This window comes from Anabrus simplex, chromosome 1, assembly GCF_040414725.1.
Source record: "Anabrus simplex isolate iqAnaSimp1 chromosome 1, ASM4041472v1, whole genome shotgun sequence".
Classification (NCBI taxonomy): Eukaryota; Metazoa; Arthropoda; class Insecta; order Orthoptera; family Tettigoniidae; genus Anabrus; species Anabrus simplex.
The window spans coordinates 246,298,214-246,320,247 of record NC_090265.1 but is presented as its reverse complement, the minus strand read 5'-3'; the positions used below and the strand labels follow the sequence as shown (position 1 = coordinate 246,320,247).

The 22,034-nt window shown below is 39.4% G+C and overlaps 1 protein-coding gene across 1 annotated transcript in view; it reads left to right on the top strand.

Annotated features, from left to right (window-relative positions):
- The window catches only part of LOC136886353 (aminopeptidase N), a 305,995-nt gene extending 284,409 nt beyond the window's left edge, over nucleotides 1-21,586 (top strand). The window contains exons 17-18 of the mRNA XM_067159096.2: nucleotides 4,627-4,708; nucleotides 20,860-21,586. Coding sequence (XP_067015197.2) covers nucleotides 4,627-4,708; nucleotides 20,860-21,030 — 253 coding nt within the window. The 3' untranslated portion in view covers nucleotides 21,031-21,586. The remainder of the gene's footprint in view (nucleotides 1-4,626; nucleotides 4,709-20,859) is intronic.
- The last annotated feature ends 448 nt before the right edge of the window (nucleotides 21,587-22,034 follow it).

The window sequence follows — 22,034 nt, the reverse complement described above, 5'->3', positions numbered from 1 at the left end:
CTTTAAATCGTTAGAAACCGAATCTAACCATCATCGTCTTGGCCTCCCTCTACTTCTCTTACCCTCCATAACAGAGTCCATTATCCTCCTAGGTAACCTATCCTCCTCCATTCGCCTCACATGACCCCACCACCGAAGCCGGTTTATGTGTACAGCTTCATCCATCAAGTTCATTCCTAAATTAGCCTTTATCTCCTCATTCCGAACACCCTCCTGCCATTGTTCCCACATGTTTGTACCAGCAATCATTCTCACTACTTTCATGTCTGTTACTTCTAACTTATGAATAAGATATCCTGAGTCCACCCAGCTTTCACTCCCGTAAAGCAAAGTTGGTCTGAAAACAGACCGATGTAAAGATAGTTTCGTCTGGGAGCTGACTTCCTTCTTACAGAATACTGCTGATCGCAACTGCGAGCTCACTGCATTTGCTTTACTACACCTTGATTCAATCTCTCTTACTATATTACCATCCTGGGAGAACACACAACCTAAATACTTGAAATTATCGACCTGTTCTAGCTTTGTATCACCAATCTGACATTCGATTCTGTTGAATTTCTTACCTACTGACATCAATTTAGTCTTCGAGAGGCTAATTTTCATACCATACTCATTCCACCTATTTTCAAGTTCCAAGATATTAGACTGCAGGCTTTCGGCACAGTCTGCCATTAAGACCAAGTCGTCAGCATAGGCCAAACTGCTTACTACATTTCCACCTAACTGAATCTATCCCTGCCATTTTATACCTTTCAGCAGATGATCCATGTAAACTACAAACAGCAAAGGTGAAAGATTACAGCCTTGTCTAACTCCTGTATGTACCCTGAACCAAGAACTCATTCTACCATCAATCCTCACTGAAGCCCAATTGTCAACATAAATGCCTTTGATTGATTTTAATAATCTACCTTTAATTCCATAGTCCCCCAGTATGGCGAACATCTTTTCCCTCGGTACCCTGTCATATGCTTTCTCTAGATCTACGAAACATAAACACAACTGCCTATTCCTCTCGTAGCATTTTTCAATTACCTGGCGCATACTGAAAATCTGATCCTGACAGCCTCTCTGTGGTCTGAAACCACACTGGTTTTCATCCAACTTCCTCTCAACGACTGATCGCACCCTCCCTTCCAGGATGCCAGTGAATACTTTGCCTGGTATACTAATCAATGAGATACCTCGATAGTTGTTCCAATCCTTTCTGTTCCCTTGCTTATAGATAGGTGCAATTACTGCTTTTATCCAATCTGAAGGTACCTTACCAACACTCCACGCTAATTTTACTACTCTATGAATCCATTTCATCCCTGCCTTCCCACTGTACTTCACCATTTCAGGTCTAATTTCATCTATTCCTGCTGCCTTATGACAATGGAGTTTATTTACTATCCTTTCCACTTCCTCAAGCATAATTTTACCAACATCGTTTTCCTCCTCCCCATGAGCTTGGCTGTTTGCATCACCACCATGATGATTTCCTTTTACATTGAGAAGATGTTCAAAATATTCCCTCCACCTCTCCAGTGATTCCCTGGAATCTGTTATGAGTTCACCTGAATTACTCAAAACACTGTTCATTTCCTTTTTCCCTCCCTTCCTAAGATTCTTTATTACTGTCCAGAAAGGTTTCCCTGCTGCTTGACCTAGCCTTTCCAGGTTATTACCAAAATCTTCCCATGACTTCTTTTTGGATTCAACAACTATTTGTTTCGCTCTGTTTCTTTCATCTACGTACCAATCCCTGTCTGCCTTGGCCCTTGTTTAGAGCCATTTCTGATAAGCCTTCTTTTTACATTTACAGGCTGCTCTCACTTCATCATTCCACCAAGATGTTCGCCTTTTCCCATCTTTACACACAGTTGTTCCTAGGCATTCCCTTGCTGCTTCTATTACAGCATCCTTGTATGCCACCCATTCACTTTCTATATCGTGAACCTGCTTACTGTCTACTGTTCGAAACTTCTCACTAATCATATCCATGTACTTCTGTCTAATTTCCTCGTCCAGGAGACTTTCTACCCTTATTCGTTTGCAGACAGATTTCACTTTCTCTACCCTAGGCCTAGAGATACTTAGTTCACTACAGATCAGAGAGTGGTCTGTATCATCGAAAAATCCGCGAAAAACTCGTACATTCCTAACAGATTTCTTGAATTCAAAGTCTGCTAAGATATAGTCTATTATGGATCTGGTACCCCTAGCCTGCCATGTGTAGTGGTGAATAGCCTTATGCTTGAAGAATGTATTCGTAACAGCTAAACCCATACTAGCACAGAAGTCCAGCAAACGCTTCCCATTCCCATTAGCTTCCATATCTTCCCCACATTTACCAATCACCCTTTCGTAACCTTCAGTTCTATTCCCAACTCTCGCATTGAAATCGCCCATTAGCACTATTCTATCCTTGCTGTTGACCCTGACCACGATGTCACTTAATGCTTCATAAAACTTGTCAACTTCATCCTCATCTGTACCCTCACATGGTGAATACACGGACACAATTCTTGTCCTAATTCCTCCCACTGACAAATCTACCCACATCATTCGCTCATTTACATGCCTAACAGAAACTATGTTCCGTGCAATGGTATTCCTGATAAAGAGCCCTCCCCAGACTCTGCCCTTCCCTTTCTAACACCCGTCAAGTACACTTTATAATCTCCTATCTCTTCCTCATTATCTCCCCTTAGCCGAATATCACTTACTCCTAGCACATCCAGATGCATCCTCTTTGCTGACTCAGCCAGTTCTACCTTCTTTCTTCCATAAGCCCCATTAATATTGATAGCTCCCCATCGAATTCCATTTCGTTCGCCAAGTTGTTTCCAAGGAGTCCCTCGCCTGTCAAATGGGAGTGGGACTCCATTACTCCCATAGGTCCGAGGCTTGCTTAAAGTGTTCTGAGCTCGGTAAATTCATGAAGCAGGATGCTGCCCTACTTGCACATAGTTCAAGTGAGGATCTCTCCTCTAATGGGTTATGGACCACCGGTGAATTGTATAGTCCTAGCCGCCTGAGCACAAGGAGGGCCACGACTCAGAATATGTCCGAGATGCTCACTCTCATTCCATAGCAACTGGTATCCCGACTCTCAGGACCACTTACTAGGCCACTCAGCTGTTGCCCATGGTTCACGAACTAGGACGTGACTACAGTAACCCACAAACATGAACCCACAAAGATGATAATCGGAAAAAAAAAGGAGTTGCACACAGTATATTTCATAGCGAGAAAAAATGGTTTCAATACGGATTTTATAGATAAAATTGTCAATAAAATTGAGAATAAACCCACTTCACTGCTTAGAGAATCCAAAAAAGGAAACAGACAATTATGCCCTTTTTGCTTTCAGTAATAGAACATTTATGAATTTACCAACACTTTGAAAAAAACAAATCTGCATATCTTTAAAAACTGTTAAGAACAATGTAAACCTGTTTTATAACCAGCATACAGTTAATAATATCAACAAAAAATTCCAGAAATCAAGGGTTTATAAACTAAAATGCAGTCAATGCCAAGCCAGCTATGTGGTATTCGGTATAATGAACATGTCATTGCCTCAAAATACAATAGATTCTCTGTTATGGGTTCTCACATGTCAGATTCCAACCATTCTTTTACATCCATAGAACAAGACCTACAAATCCTTCAATTCAACAACAAAGGCAACTTACTCAGTATTTTGGAGAATATATTTTACAACACAGATCAAAAATGTAATCCGATATACTTAAATGAAATTTCTGACAACCTTAATATGCCAATTGAAGAAATAATTAAGAAATTTCTCCTGACTACACATCAAAACAGAGCAATACTCTCCCGTTCCCTGTCCACTCACTCTAATCCCCTCCCTGCTCGCTTTCACAAACACGTGATCTTCACAAGTACAGCTCAGTTGGCCTTAGCCCACAGGTGGAGGAGAATCACAAGGGCCTGGTGAAGACTTAAATAGTCAGAAGTACCTCTGCCATATAGGTATTTTTATACACGTCCACTTTTAAAGATAACTTTATGATTCCCATTTTCATTTTAGGCCCCTCTTTCTTCTTGTGGAACAACCTGACATTTGGTATGTGCATTTTTAAACAAAAGTTCCTCCTATTTATTACCTTGCAACATCACAAGAATTGCACTAATCTTTGAATTCAACACATCAAGAGTTACGTTCAACAGCCACAATTTCAACAAAAACATTTTTGTGTGCCAGCAACACTCATGCCAACAACTTCTAGCTTAAAAATTGGTGCACATCATCATCAGTTTTTATAATTTTAAACATTCTTATTTTGATATTTTCTTGAAACAATGTTGCATTTTATTTGATGTATTTGACAACTAAATCATATTTTATTCATTTTATGTGTTAATAATATCCTTGTTTTATTTTAACTTGTCTTTTGTATATCAGTTGAAGATGTCCACAAGGTGAAAGGATCATGTATTGAATTAGCCTATTTTATGTTGACTTCAAGAATAAAAAAACATAGTATTGTAAGGGTGGAATTTTTGATTAAAAGTCTTAAAGATTCTACAGATATATAATTCAGAGCATTGGTCATCTTCCATCATTGAGAGCAAAATAAATTATTCTAATTTGTTTTGGTATTTCAGATGTGAAGGTAAACTTGGCCTTTGGGAGTACCTAATTGACAGAGCAATTACAAACTTTAAGACTCAAGAAGGACTTGATCTGGTAAGATAATATTTAATATGTGTTTCTAAGTGAGGTAATAAATGTTAAGTCAAAGTTTAAGGAGAAAGTATATCTTCAGTCCTGGTTTGTTATGATGCTATATCATTGTATACAATTTCTGCTAGAGAATTAATAATGGTATACAAAGTTCTTCAAAACAGATGCTGCAAATGTAAAGCTGATTTATTCTCTACTGAACCAGCATTAATAGTCCACAATGATATACAATGATAAGATGATCTTTATAAGTTTGTTGTCCATAAGTTTCATTTCTGTCAGTGTAGTAGTGGAGGTGGTAGTGGTGGTGGTGGTGGTGGTAGTGATTGTGGTGGTGGTGGTAAAAAATGAAATGGCGTATGGCTTTTAGTGCCGGGAGTGTCCGAGGACATGTTCGGCTCGCCAGGTGCAGGTCTTTTGATTTGACGCCCGTAGGCGACCCGCGCGTCGTGATGAGGATGAAATGATGACGAAGACGACACATACACCCAGCCCCCGTGTCAGCGAAATTAACCAATTATGGTTAAAATTCACGACCCTGCCGGGAATCGAACCCGGGACCCTTGTGACCAAAGGCCAGCACGCTAACCATTTAGCCATGGAGCCGGACGGTGGTGGTGGTGGTGGTGGTGGTGGTTGCAGTTTAGTCGCGCCCTTGCAGCAAGAGAAAGAATTTTGTATTATTTCAAATACAATTTAATAAGTGCCACTGCTTAAGAACTGCATATCATGTTGGGTGCAACCATTCCAATCCACTGGATATTTTTGCCCTGGGAAAAGTCCTGGCTGCCCTCAAATTTTGAGGAAGACAGTGGAGAGGATTGGAAGTGCATATGTAAGGAGTCCAAAGAAATTGACAATGTGGGCTAATTACGAATTATATGTACCACACCCCACTGTATGCCATGTTTTATGAAAATATCTGGCCTGTAAGCCATACAAACTGCAGCTCCTGCAGACGTTGAGACCATTCCGGTGGTGGTGGTAAAAAATGAAATGGCGTATGGCTTTTAGTGCCGGGAGTGTCCGAGGACATGTTCGGCTCGCCAGGTGCAGGTCTTTTGATTTGACGCCCGTAGGCGACCCGCGCGTCGTGATGAGGATGAAATGATGATGAAGACGACACTTACACCCAGCCCCCGTGTCAGCGAAATTAACCAATTATGGTTAAAATTCACGACCCTGCCGGGAATCGAACCCGGGACCCTTGTGACCAAAGGCCAGCACACTAACCATTTAGCCATGGAGCCGGACGGTGGTGGTGGTGGTGGTGGTGGTGGTGGTGGTGGTGGTGGTGGTGGTGGTTGCAGTTTAGTCGCGCCCTTGCAGCAAGAGAAAGAATTTTGTATTATTTCAAATACAATTTAATAAGTGCCACTGCTTAGGAACTGCATATCATGTTGGGTGCAACCATTCCAATCCACTGGATATTTTTGCCCTGGGAAAAGTCCTGGCTGCCCTCAAATTTTGAGGAAGACAGTGGAGAGGATTGGAAGTGCATATGTAAGGAGTCCAAAGAAATTGACAATGTGGGCTAATTACGAATTATATGTACCACACCCCACTGTATGCCATGTTTTATGAAAATATCTGGCCTGTAAGCCATACAAACTGCAGCTCCTGCAGACGTTGAGACCATTCCGGTGGTGGTGGTAAAAAATGAAATGGCGTATGGCTTTTAGTGCCGGGAGTGTCCGAGGACATGTTCGGCTCGCCAGGTGCAGGTCTTTTGATTTGACGCCCGTAGGCGACCCGCGCGTCGTGATGAGGATGAAATGATGATGAAGACGACACATACACCCAGCCCCCGTGTCAGCGAAATTAACCAATTATGGTTAAAATTCACGACCCTGCCGGGAATCGAACCCGGGACCCTTGTGACCAAAGGCCAGCACGCTAACCATTTAGCCATGGAGCCGGACGGTGGTGGTGGTGGTGGTGGTGGTGGTGGTGGTTGCAGTTTAGTCGCGCCCTTGCAGCAAGAGAAAGAATTTTGTATTATTTCAAATACAATTTAATAAGTGCCACTGCTTAGGAACTGCATATCATGTTGGGTGCAACCATTCCAATCCACTGGATATTTTTGCCCTGGGAAAAGTCCTGGCTGCCCTCAAATTTTGAGGAAGACAGTGGAGAGGATTGGAAGTGCATATGTAAGGAGTCCAAAGAAATTGACAATGTGGGCTAATTACGAATTATATGTACCACACCCCACTGTATGCCATGTTTTATGAAAATATCTGGCCTGTAAGCCATACAAACTGCAGCTCCTGCAGACGTTGAGACCAACAGACAAGCCTAAGGATGGTGAAGTGTGCTCATTCAACACTGCACTGAAATTCAGAACCTCTTAGAAGAGGATGGATTTATTTACAAGTTAGTGTACAGCAAAGAAAGACAGGAAAGACAAGATTAGGAATGAGAAAATTAGAGAAGAAGTAGGAATAGATGATTCTCTCCTCAATAAGATTCAGATATCAAGACTGAAGTGGTTTGCTCACATGAAGAGGATGCCAGTAAACAGAACTGCAAGGAAGGAATTTGACAGAAAGGTAGAAGGAAGACGACCCGTGGAAAGGCCACGAAGGAAATGGATAGATTTAGTTAAGAGCGATGTACTGCTGAGAGGTGATGATTGGGACAAGTTGGTGGAGGAAGAATGGTACAAGCAGGATGAGATGGAGGAGGCTCATATACCACACACGGGAAACTGGAGATGGTTTAGGATGATGATGATGATGATGATGATGTACAGCAATAAGGAAACATTTCACATGAACAGAAAGTCAGTCACCATAATGTTAGGATCTGGGGCACAGAAAACCTCATGCCATTGTGGAGTATGAGAAAGATGCATTGAAAGTGAACATGTTGCATGATGAGCAGATGAAACATCTTCCTAATCTAATCTTTCAATAGGATTGTGCACCTCCCCATTTCCACTGGAATATTCATGAACACCTGAATGCCACCCTACTAGGATGTTGGACTGGCCAAGCCAGAAATCATTATTTGTCGATGTTGCTCTGGCTTTTACAATAATCTGATTTAACACCCTGTGATTTCCATTTGTAGTGATACATCACGGATGTTGTGTGTGATCCCCCATTACCGTAACAACTGGACAATTTGAAGAACCGCATCTCTGACACAGTGGAGTAGATAACAGAGTGTATGTTAGGACGTGTCTGGGAAGAAATGGACTTCCATCTAGACATCTGCTATGTCATCCAAGGTGCTCATTCAACACTTGTAAGGTCCATATAAATGTTTTGAACAACAACAGAATCTCTGGCAATAAGTACCTGAACTTCTGAAACTTATGGCCAACAAACTTATTCGGGTAGTCTGTCATTACATATCATTGCAGATCATGTACGTCAGTTCAATAAAGAATAAATCAGTTTTACTTTTGCACCATCCTTTCTGAATTACCTTGTATTTAAGCCTCATGTTTATAATGATCTCCTTTGTTGTTTTTAATCTATAATCATTTTCTCAATGTAGATATTTATAATAAAGGGGAGGGGGAGAAAAATACATTGTAACTAGAAAAATATCAGAAGTAAATTTCTCAAACTATTCAGGGTTTCATCATCATAGGCATTCGCTTGGTGTTTTCAATTATGGGTTCTTAGATGGCCAGAAAGATCAATTATAGTACCACAAGCTCTGCTACAATGCTGGTACATCAAATCTACCAAATCTCATTGTTGTCTGATTTTCTCATTCTTTTCTGTGATCTCTTTTATTGGACTCATGGTTCAATTGCTGTTGTTCAAAATTTCATAGGCCCCGAGGATAATACAGTACCATGTTGTCCAATCAGATGCTACATCCTCCAAGTTGCTGAAGTCAGTTTGGCAAAATGTTGGGAAAAGTACAAGAAAAAAGTAATTCGGTTCAATTACAGTTACTTGAGAAATATTCTTCTCAATTATTGTTGTTACTGTAGTAGTATTATTATTAACTTTATTGGCCGCATTTGATCACTTGAGTCATTCTTGGTTCACTTTCTCTTTGAAGATTATACTCTTTGGTCTTGAAAATGGCCCAGTACTTTTTCATTCATTCAAATCACAGTTTTCTCAATTTGACTGAAATCTCTATAGCCCTTCTATATGTCTGCTAACAATTTGTGAGTCTTGAGAAGTGTGTTAATTTTATTTTTGTTCTCTGCATCTGCTATCTTGAGTCCAACTGCTTTGAGATCTTGATGAATTTTGTGGATTCATTGTCCTCCTGTCTTCTTTCCAAGATTTCTCAACATTAGCTGTCATAAAACCCTGCCTCCTGGCAGTTACAAGATGTGAAAGAAATAAGATTTTCTTATTCACTGTGCTGGTGATTGGTTCAATCTCTCGATAGATAGTTTCACTGGAATGGATTTTCCAGACTCCTTTGCCCTGGTAATTTTATTTACGCAAGTTCTAATGATTCTTTTAATTTTGAGGAGCTGATCAGTTCTTCTTCCATTTTTAATTTGGAACAGAGTTTCACAAGTATAGGTGGCTTCCGGGTGAGTTATGGTTTTATACTGTTGGATCTTAGTATCTATTGACAGGCATTTCTGATTATACGTTGACTAGGTTTGAAACTGGGCTTTTTTAATTTCATTAGTTCTATTTATCTGTGTTTCTTTCTCATTTAAGTTGTGTGTAATGATTTCTCCAAGATATTTAAATTGTAGAACTATGTTAAATTTTTGATCATTTATGAAAACATTAATCATGCTTAGGGGTTTCATGGGCATGATTTCAATTTCCTTGAAGGATATTTTTGGACATCAGAGGTAAACTATGGTATATTAAGTGACATTTCACTAACTTTACAGGAGAGCAGAAAGAAGCTGGTGGGGTGCACCCACCTTTAGGGAAGGTCAAATCAACAGTTATGACCATGGTAAACTATCATAAGAGTCAATACAATGAGGAGTGCAGTAAACAGCATGCAGTGTTGCCAACTCAGCGGATTTTCTGCCAAATATGGCAGATTTTATACAATATATACCTGAAATCGCACACAAATAAAATCGAAGAGGCCTACACTTGTCTTTACTGATAACTATCCCCCAATAAGAAGGCGGCCTGGCCTCGTTGATGATGAAACTACCTTCCTGCCTTACACTTAACACATGCACCTTGGAATGCTCTGAAAGATAAAATAAATTCATGTACACACACTCCTAACTTTACCTATTCACAACCCTTTTTCCCATAACTAAACTAACCATGAATCAAAGCAACAAATAAGGGTGTTAGCATGCATGCTGCCCTGGATCTCCCACTGTTTAATTGACAAATAAAGACTCAGCTCTAGCAAGCTGATATATACTGTTAATATTACACTCGAACTGGGTGAAACTGAGCTGGCCTCAAATGTTACCCACATGCTTAAAAATCTGACATATCCACTTAACTTTGTTGTCTTCAGCCCTCACACCATCTGCACAACTGCTGCGTCAGGAGATTACTCAGCCATCATACAACCTTTGATGGCGTCACAACATAGATGAATAACACTTGTGGCTTCCATGATTGTCCTTGCAGATAACACTCCAACAATGAATGGAAAATAGGTTACCACTGCATTTGCTCAATTGCATACGCGCACACAATTTAAGCAGATATTGCTTAGCACACTTAAATGGATATAAATAATTCTTTGATCAGAATCGAAGGATCATGGAATACGCCCCAGATCAGTCCGTATGCAAGAGCAATTACGATACGATCGCACACGTTTTCTCCGCGTTCGCGAAACCAACCCGAAATGTTGGCGTGTATCACAGCTAGTCAGTTCATGCGATCTTACCGGTATGCACAGCTATCGTCCCTTTGGTCTATCGCGCTCACACATGCATGGTACCTACCGCACTCGGCGCAAGAGCGAAGCGTCACACGTGTAGCGGTAAATGCATATATACGGACTTGTAACTCCCGTATTATTTAAATGTAAATCACACTAGGGCAATACATTTTAATGTAGTCTGGTACGCTTCTATGTGCATAATATTCATATTGTAGTCATACAGAAATCACGTCACTGTAGCACTTTGGTACTGGACAAAGAAAAATGGCAATCTCGACTGGCGTGGAGACTACCTTCTGTACCACGGACAACTCAAGAAAGACCCCGCTTCCCCAAGCCACTGTTGGTTTTATCGACCCACCCGTTGTTCAAAAGAGGGGGTGGCCCTGTCTACTATGGCTCGAGGTTTCAACCGCTTTCTCAAGACAAAGCCCACAACCGTTGGAACCTTGCCACTCAAATATATAGGTTGAAGTTAGCCGATTAATGAACAGGTAAAGAGGTCTAAATTCAATTACAACTCAAAAGACGTATTGAAACCGTGGAGCACAGGTTATTTATCAGATTTCTCCCATATTTCTAGCAGGTCGGCACTATAATGATCAAAGTTAGCAATCCCGCGCAATTCTCTTGGAACAAACCCATGTGCGTAGGACTCGCTTTCACCGCTCGCGATTGGCTCCCTTCAAACACGCCGCGAGTTAGGTGACGCCGCGACACACCCGCAGCCTCGTTTAAACTTTCAAACCACAGGCCGATTCAAACCTGGCTACCAGCCACCCTTCCAGGGTGCGGCCTAGAACAAAACCGTTTGCTTGCCACCTCACAAACAAAGTCTTTAAAATATAACACCTCCACAGTGTTGCGCAATATGCAAATAAAAGTCCCTGGGGCGATATGATATGCTTCAGTACTTCAAACAAAAAGACTTGAGGTTTCGACTTTTTCAATTCATAATATAGTCACGTTAGCAATTAAATTACATTAATGTCAAAAAATATTTGCAGGACGTGTTTCATCTCTTTGAGACATGATCATCCACTTATTTTCAGCATAGATTAAAATAGACATGCACAGGCATTAAAAAGAGTTGTCATACACTCATGATTCCTATTTAAAAACATGTATTTGTATCCACTAAGATCAGAAAAAAAAACAGTGCATAAAAACACTGATTAGAAGTCTTCAAAAAAACATAAAACACCCATACAGTTGTTCTTGCTATACTTAAAAATACACTTTTTGCAGGACGTGTTTCATCTCTTTGAGACATGATCATCCACTTATTTTCAGCATAGATTAAAACAGACATGCACAGGCATTAAAAAGAGTTGTCATACACCCATGATTCAGGGATCTTGGTCGGGAAAGGCAGAAGGGTGAGGGGAAGGGGAAGGAGAAAGCGAAGACAAGCTGGCAAGGGAAATGTAGGGGAGAGGTTTTTTAGGTACAAGGAATCCAGCTTAATTACTTCCGAGCAAATCAAGGAAAGAAGGGATTTAGCCATATAAAGGACTTTTATTTTCTAAATGTCATTAAATTAAAATAATAATAATTATTATTATTATTATGAAACTGATCCAAAGATATGAATATGTTTTCTAAGACGTTCATAAGGTTGCCTTTGCTGTCCCTTTGGAAAATGGTAAAATCTTGATTGATTGAGGATCGGAGTGGCCGACTTCGCTCATATGAATACTCATGGAGGAAAACGTACAATGGTTTTTTTTTAGCCTTAACATGTTCCAGGCATCAGGTTGGAAAACTACAACCTTAGAAGCCTTACATTGGGCACAGGCAAGCATATATATGCCTGAGCCAGAAAAGCAATCATTGTTAGAATGAACAACATTGTGATTAGAAAACAAATGGTGATTAGTATTACGGACTGAAAAAGACACTTGAAAATCATGTTTCTTAAATAAATTTGTTACTTGAAATATACCAAGATTATTGTAAAGGAATGTTGCAAATTTAAGTTTTTTATGTGACACCAGAACCAACTCAGAGCATTGTTTTTTTATCAATTTTTCCAATAATTCTATTGATGGTATTGATTCTAAATCCATTACACTTTGCCAAGTTATGTATAAATTGCAATTCTTTATTCAACTCTTTGCGAGAAAAAGGTAAGTTAAATGCATGATAAATGAAGCTATGATAAGCTGCTCTTTTATGAGTGCCGGGATGCAGAGAACTATTCTTAATAGTAATAGGTGAAAAAGTTGGCTACATATAAACCTTATAGGCAAACTTATCTTGTTCTTGTATAATGACGACATCAAGGAATTTAAGAGAATTATCAATTTTATCTTCAACTGTAAATTGAATAATTTCTGGGGTCGCTGGAGCCACCCAGGCTTATTAAAGAATGGAAACTGAAAAATGAAGAAATCAAGAAGGATTTTCAAAATTTGATAGTGACTAAAATGCCAAAATATGAGACAAGTAGTGTTGATGAAGAGTGAAATGCATTTAGAACAACAATAGTTAACTGTGCTATAGAGGTATGTGGTAAAATGAAAGGTAACGTCAAGAAAAAAGAAAGAAGTTGGTGGAATGATAGAGTAAAGCATACAACTGAAGAAAGAAAAATGGCAAAGAAAAACAAAGATGGTGAGAAACATAATCAGGCTCAGGGAATTGTACCAAAGAACGATGAAATAATAGGCAGACTGGAACAGGAATACAGCGATAAGAAAATCCAGGTAAAAAGAGTAGTGAAAGAAGAAAAGGAGAAAAGCTGGGAACTGTACACCCAAAGAATTGAGGAAGATAGTAAAAGAAATGAGAAAATGTTAAACAGGTTAATGAAAAGTAAAACATCAAATAAGGAAGAAATTAAAGCTATTGAAACAGAGGACGGGATCATTATCAGAGACATGGTAGGAATCAGAGAAGAGATGAAGAGTTATTTTAAAAAATTATTCTTGTAGTCAAGAACAAGTTACCAAAGTCACTAATGAATTACAGAAGGAACATCCTCCAGTTACTTGGAAAGAGACATAAAATGCCCTGAAGAAAATGAAAGTCAGCAGGAGCAGATGAACTAACAGCAGACATGATTAAGGCATTTGGAATCCCTGGAATACAGTGGCTACATCAAACACTGGGAATTTTATGGAAAGAGAACGAGTTACCAGATGACTGGAAAACAGGAATTATAACACCATTGTTTAAAAAAGGAAGTAGAAGGAAGTGCACCAATTATAGAGGCATCATCCTTTTGTCACATTGCCTTAAGATAATGGAGAACATTATAGAACAGAGACTGAGAGAAATAATGGAAGATCTTTTTTTTTTCTTTTTTGCTAGGGGCTTTACGTCACACCGACACAGATAGGTCTTATGGCGATAATGGAAGATCAATTTGAAGAGGAACAACATGAATTTAGAAGAAATAGAGGAACCACAGGCCTAATTTTTTCACTCTGGCAGCTAATGGAAAAATTTTGGGGAAAAAGGGAAGGACTTGATAATACTGTTTTTGAATTTGGAAAAAGCATATGACAGGGTGGAGAGAGGAAAAATATGGGAATGTTTAGAATGTTTAGACAAACATAACAGCCCTGAAGCACTAATTAAAAAAGTTCAGATGTTGTATGATGGTTGTGAAAGTAGTGTGCAAGTAGGAGATGGAAGATCTCAGTGGTTTAAAACAAGAAGAGGTGTCCAAAAAGGGAGTTCTCTTTCCCCATTGCTCTTCATTTCACTCATGGATGCTATTATAAAAGAACTCAAAGAAAGAGATAAGGAAGATCTTAATGCATTTGTTTTTGCTGATGCTGTTGCCATTTGGGGAGAAACTGAGAAAGATGTTCAGAGAAGACTAGATCTTTGGAAAATATAGTTTAAAGAATACAAGTTAACTGTGAGCAAGAGCAAAACAGTGGTGATGAAAGTTAGCAGGACAAATACATCTTGTAACCTCACCCTCGAGGGAGAGAAGATTGAATGTGTGAATACCTTTAAATATCTGGAGAGTACAGCATCAAATGACGGAAGTGCCAAGAACGAAGTGTTGAACAGGGTGCAAAAAGGATCCAACTTCTTCCGTCAAGTACGGAACATAGTATGGGACTGGTGTTCCTCAGAGGGCTAAACAGGTCTGTTTAAAACTTATCTCCTGCCCAACATGACATATAGTCTGGAGAGTTGCATCACACATAAAAGAGAAGTAAGTCAACTGCAAGCTGTTGAAATGAAGTTCCTTAGATCAGCTGTACAGGAAACAGGGTAGGACAGAATTAGGAATGATTAGATATGAAGAGACCTGCAGGTCAACCTGACCATGGAAGAAGGGCTGAGTGTTGCAGGCTGAAGTGGTTAGGACATGTTAAGCAGATGCAGGTGACTCAAACACCAAGGAAGTATTTTGAAAAGATCGTTCCAGGACGAAGATCAATTGGACGCCCTAGAAAAAGGTGGTTAGATCAGATAAGAGAAGACCTAGAGAAGAGAGAAGAAACATGGGATACCCTAGAGGGAAAAGAAGCATACGAGGACTATAATAAATGGAGGCACATCGTTTTTAATTATCCTACCCGCTCGCTGGAAGGAATTCATGATGACAGATTTTGTGGTGGAAGACCATGTATCGCGTATCTGGTTATAACAGGTCTTTGTTCTTGTAGTTCTTTGATCCAGTTATGTTCGATATGGTTGCACCTATGGTTTGTCTATTTGCTTCATTGGGATGCACAAGCCTCCCAACCATGGCAAGGTCACATGATTCACAGGGGAGGACTAAGATAATAAATAATTCAAAGCACTCACAAAAAAAAGAGGTCTGTATAACAGGACAAGTGAATAAAACAATCAAACATACATAACGTCAGCATATTACATTACACATCTGCTGGTTACAGGCGGCGTGCGGTTTGAACTGCAATCTAGTGAAATTTTACAGTATTAGGTACATAATTGGAACACACTTGTCCAGTGGAAGAGACGGCTTGCTTCCTCACCAGTCTTACACCGTGACTAGAAGTATTGGCCTACTTCAAAGCTAACAATACAGTCTAAAATGCCATTGCCACTGTGCTGTTTGTTTGAAACTAACAAAATGAGAAATCTTTCCATTATATCACAGAATAATAGAAAGTAAAACTTATAAACTATAATTGAAGGGAAAACACAAGTACATTTTAAAGTGTTCTGAGTGTGCTCGGTGAAAAATCAAAAAAGGAATGTGCAACATATTGCAAAGCTGTCTAAACCTGCACATCAGTCAATAAAATGCTTACATTACAAATTCCATTTCCATGTTTATTACATACATACATACATACATACATACATACATACATACATACATACATACATACATACATACATACATACCTTATCATTATAGACCGTTATGCCTTTCAGCGTTCAATCTGCAAGCCTCTGTGAATTTACTAAACATCGCCACAATCCTCTATTTGTAACTAATGCTGTGGCCTCATTTAGTTCTATATCTCTTATCTTGAAATCGTTACAAACTGAGTCTAACCATCATCGTCATGGTCTCCCTCTACTTCTCTTACCCTCCATGACAGAGTCCATTATTCTTCTAGGTAATCTATCTGCCTCCATTCGCCTCACATGACCCCACCACTGAAGCCGGTTTATGCGTATAGCTTCATCCATTAGCCTTTATCTCCTTATTCCGAGTACCCTTTGTATAAATTTTATTTTGCTTTCTTGAGGATGTCTATATTGAAAAGCATATAATAATATTTGTTTAATATATGAAAACAGAAATAATAATTCAGTAGCTACTACTAAAAATAATGAGCTTCTTTAAATAGCATTAATTTAGATAAAACAGAGATACAAAAATAATATTAAAACTACAAAAATTATATTGCATTTCATTTGTAAACTATTCTGAGTAATGGCCCTCCTTGTGCTCAGGCAGCTAGAACTATACAATCTACTAGTGATCCCTAACTCGTTAGAGGAGAGAACCTCACTGGGACTATGTGTAAGTAAGAGTAGCATCCTACTTCACGGAATTTTTCACCGAGCATGCTCAGAACGTTTTAAGCAAGCCTCAGACCTATGGGAGTAATGGAGTCCCACTCCCATCTGACAGGCAAGGGACTCCTTGGAAACAACTTAGAGAACAAAATGAAATTTGATGGGGAACTATCAATACTAATGGGGCTTGTGGAAGAAAGAAACTAGAACTGACTGAGTCAGCAAAGAGGATGCGTCTTAATGTGTTAGGAGTTAATCATATTTGGGTAAGGGGTGATAAGAGGAAGAGATAGGAGATAATAAAGTGTACTTGACGGGTGTTAAAAACTGAAGGGCAGAGTGTGGAGTAGCAGTAGCGGAGATTAAGGGAAGGGGGGGGGGGCAGTCTCCCCCTCAGGAGAAAAAATATGTTTATTCCATTTCAACTGCCTGAAACTGAGTATTAAAAAAGCAATTTGTACAAAACCTGTTGTCTTTTCAGCTAGTTATTTCCTTTCATTTCTTTAATTATTAAGAAAAATACTTAATGGAAGTCCGCACAAAATTTCGTTCATCGTGGCTAACGTAATGGTACAGCACCATAGCAAGTAGTGGAGACCCACGGAGTAATGTGTAGCATGTTCTGTGACGAAGGGCAGCAGGGTTATATTTTTGCCAATGTCACCCGCGCTTGCCGCGCCCATTTGTCAATCTGGCAGTCTCACTCAGTCAATGTGTCTGTTCAGTTCTATCATGTCTTTTACTTTGTTAGTGTGTACTCAGATACTAAATAACTTTTTAATTGTATAATCATGCCATACTTCTATTTAATTGTAATACATGCAAAATTATTGTTCGTTTGGTGGAAGTTTTATTGTATAGTACTGTTATTACACACATTATCCTCTATCGAAATTCACTCAGACAGCATCAAAAACTTACCATTTCATAGCAATTTTGATGCCTTCCCCTTCCCCTCCCCCTGCACCCGCACGCGATATTCCTTGGACCCGGGGACTTTATGTTGCCTATGGATTTTTGGGCCCCACAACTTCTAATTCCCAATTGCTGCTACTATGGAGTAGGACTGTTCATCGGGAATACAACTGCATGTAACATAGTTTCTGTTAGGTATGTAAATTAGCGAATGATGTGGGTAGATTTGGTAGTTGGAGGAATTAGGATGAGAATTGTCTCAGTGTACTCACCATGTGAGGGGGCAAGATGAGGATGAAGTTGACAAGTTTTATGAAGCACTGAGTAACATCATAGCAAGGATAGAATAGTGCTAATGGGTGATTTCAGTACAAGAGTTGGGAACAAAACTGAAGGATATGAAAAGGTGACTGGTAAGTGTGGGGAAGATATGGAAGCCAATAGGAATGGGAAGCATTTGCTTGACTTCTACAGCCAGGCTGAGTGGCTCAGATGGTTGAGGCGCTGGTCTTCTGATCCCAACTTCGCAGGTTCGATCCGGGCTCAGTCCGGTGATATTTGAAGATGCTGAAATACATATCAGTCTCGTGTTGGTAGATTTACTGGCATGTAAAATAACTCCTGCAGGACTAAATTCTGGCACCTCAGTGTCTCCAGAAACTGTAAAAATAGTTAGTGGGACTTCTCTGCTAGTATGGGATTAGCAGTTATGAATACAATCTTCAAGCACAAAGCTATTCACCACTACACATGGGAGGGTAAGGGCAGCAGATCCATAAGACTAAATTGTAACCAGCTTTGAATTCAGGAAAACTGTTAGGAATGTATGAGTTTTCCATGGACTTTTTGATGATATAGACCACTAACTTATCTGTAGTGAAATAAGTACACCTAGGCCTAGAAAATGAAATCAGTCTGCAGATGAATAAGGGTAGAAAATCTACAGGAGGAGGAAATTAGACAGAAGTACATGGATATGATTAGTGAAAGCTTCCAAAGAATGGACAATAAGCAGGTTCAGGATATAGAAAATGAATGGGTGGGATACAGAGATGCTGTAATAGATACAGCAAGGGAATACCTAGGAACAACTGTATATAAAGATGAGGAAAAGCAAACATCTTGGTGGAATGATGAAGTAAGAGCAGCTTGTAAATGTAGGAAGAAGGCATATCAGGAACAGCTCCAAACAAGGACTGATGCAGACAGGGAATTTTATGTAAATGAAAGAAACAGCACAAAACTAATAGTTATTGAATCCAAGAAGAAGTCATGGAAAGTTTTTGGTAAAGACCTGGAAAGGCTAGGTCATGCAACAGGGAAACACCTTTCCGGACAGAATAAAAAATTGCAGAGAGGGAAGGAAAACGGAAATGAATAGAGTTTTGGGTGTCAGATGAACTCATAATACACCCCAGGGAATCACTGGACATGTGGAAGGAATATTTTGAAAATCTTCTCAGCACAAAAGGAAATCTTCCTGGTGATATTCCAAACAACCGAGCTCATGGGGAGGAGGAAAATGATGTTGGGGAAATTACGTTTGAGAAGTGGAAAGGATGGTAAATAAACTCCATTGTCATAAAGTAGCAGGAATAGATGAAATCAAACTAAAATGGTGAAGTATAGTGTGAAGGCAGGGATGAAATGGCTTCATAGAGCAAAGATTAGCATGGAATGTTAGTGAGGTATCTTCTGACTGAACAAAAGCAGTAACTGCACCTGTCTATAAGCAAGAGCACAGGAAGAATTGCAATGACTATTGAGGTATCTTATTGATTAGTATACCAGGCAAAATGTCCATTGGGATTTTGGAAGGGAGGTTGCAATCAGTGGTTGAGAGTAAGCTAGATGAAAACCAGTGTGGTTTCAGGCCACAGAGGGACTGTCTGGATCAGATTTTCAGTATGCACCAGGTAATTGATAAATGCTACGGGAGGGATAGACAGTTATATTTATGTTTTGTAGATTTAGAAAATTGCCGGCCCCACGGTGTATGGATAGCATGCCTGCCTCTTACTCGGAGGCCCCGGGTTCGATTCCCAGCCAGGTCAAGAATTCTTACCTCGTTCCGAGGGCTGGTTCAAGTTCCACTCAGCCTACGTGATTAAAATTGAGGAGCCATCTGACGGTGAGATAGTGGCATCGGTCTAGAAAGCCAAAAATAACAGCCGAGAGGATTCGTCTTGCTGACCACACAACACCTCGTAATCTGCAAGCTTTTTGGGATGAGCAGCATTTGCTTGGTAGGCCAAAGCCCTTCCGGGCTGTTGTGCCATGGGGTTTTTAGATCTAGAGAAAGAAAAGATTTTCACTTCACTGGGGGGCTATGGAATTAAGAGTGGATTATTAAAATCAATCAACAGAATTTATGATGACGATTGGGCTGCAGTGAAAATTGATAGTAGAATGAGTTCTTGGTTCAAGATACTTATAGGGGTTAGACAAGGCTGTAATCTTTCACCTTTTTTCTTCGTAGTTTACATGGATCATTTGCTGGAAGGTATTCAGTGGCAGGGAGGTATTCAGTTAGGTGAAAATGTAGTAAGCAGTTTGGCCTATGCTGATGAGTTGGTCTTAGTGGCAGATTGTGCTAAAAGCCTGCAGTCTAGTATCTTGGAACTTGAAAATAGGTGCAATGAGTATGGTATGACAATTAGCCTTTCCAAGACTAAATTGATGTCAGGAGGTAAGAAATCCAAGAGAATTGAATGTCAGATTGGGGATACAAAGCTGGAACAGTATTTAGGATGTGTGTTCTCCCAGGATGGTAGTATAGTAAGTGAGATTAAATCAAGGTGCAGTATAGATAATGCAGTTAGCTCGCCGTTGCGATCAACAGTATTCTGTAAGAAGGAAGTTAGCTCCCAGATGAAACTATCTTTACATGTCTGTTTTCAGATCAACTTTCCTTTATGGGAGTGAAAGCTGGGTGGATCAGGATATCTTATTTAAAAGTTAGAACAGACATGAATGTAGTGAGAACAATTGCAGGTAAAAACAGGTGGAAACAATGGCAAGAGGGTACTCTGAATGAGGAGATAAAGGATAAGTTAGGAATGAACTCGATTGATGAAGCTGCACACATAAACCAGGTTCGATGGTGGGGTCATGTGAGGCGAATGGAGGAAGGTAGGTTACCAAGGCAAATAATGGATTCTATTATGGAGGGTAATAGAAGTAGGGTGAGACCAAGACGACAATAGTTACACTTGGTTTCTAATGATTTCAAGGTAAGAGATATAGAACTAAACGAGGCCACAGAACTAGTTACAAATAGAGGATTGTGGTGGCGGTTAGAAAATTCACAGAGGCTTGCAGACTGAACGCTGAAAGGAATAGCAGTCTATAAAGAATATCTATATACGTATGTACATATGTAGACTATAACACTTGTGCAATCCACCTATTTATATGAATGGTTCTTAATTAAAGATGCATATTATACTGTTCTCTTTTAGGTGTCGGAACTTTATGTCTCAAGGATGGGGCAGTTTGGTACTGCAGAACCTATTGTAGAGGAAGCATTGCGCACTATCAAGGAAGAGGCTGAATGGAGCAATGAAAACTTGCCTGTTATTGAGCAGTGGCTTGATGCTCACACAGATGCTGAGAATGTGATGTGGTACTGACTTTAACCAACTACAATCTGAAGGAGGACAAGAGACTGCTGATAATGTGATGAATGCTTGCATTTTATGTGTAAGGTGGTATCATTTATCTTGAGTGTTTTTGAGGAAGATTACTCAGAAAGTTCATCTTGGCTTCCTAGAGTTTAATTTGCAAGAAACTAGTCATTATGTAGTATTTGTTTGTCTTAGAATGTTTAAAGAATTTTGTCATGAAATATTACTCACCATATTACACTGCACCTCTTCAGGTAATCATGGTTAGTTGAAAATTGATTAATGGTCTGTCTTAATCAATTATACCTACCACTATTACAACATAATGGAAATAGACCAAACTCCTGTTTCTTCCCTTGGATTAACTAATACGGTAATCACCATCTAAAATAGGTCCTTTCTCAGATTATTATCTCCAAGTTAGTTGAACTCATAGTAGTATCATTTAGGGTTAAGATATATGTGGTATCAATCTAACATATTATTTGGATGATACATGTCTGCTACTGTGTATTATTGTGATGTACGTAATAAAGCGACAAGTTGTAGTTGATAGGACTAAGGTGCCTTTGACTGAGTGCCTTGGATCTGGTTTTTTTTTTTTCATGAAGAGAAGAATCTAAGGTTAAACTATACTCATTTCTTTCAGATACTGTGTTAACAAATATTTGTTTATCTTTGAGAGTATTCATTTTTAGATTTTACTAACACTGTTTCCGTTAACTCCATACATGCTTTTGCATTTTCAGTTTCTCTCATATGTACTGACCTACTCAATTTAGACATCTTCAGGAAGTGGCAACCTAGAATTAGCTTTCAATGAAGAATAAAATAACCACCAAAAACTTTATTTTAGTGGATTGCCATTGCAAGCCTTAAAAGCCTTTACCCTACTGATTTCATTTATGTAAGACAAGTTCTTTATTCCCAAGGAGGTCCTTTTTTTGTTGCAATATATTTTAGTTCTCTTGAAGGTTGGAGAATTACATAACCATTCTACATGTATTTCA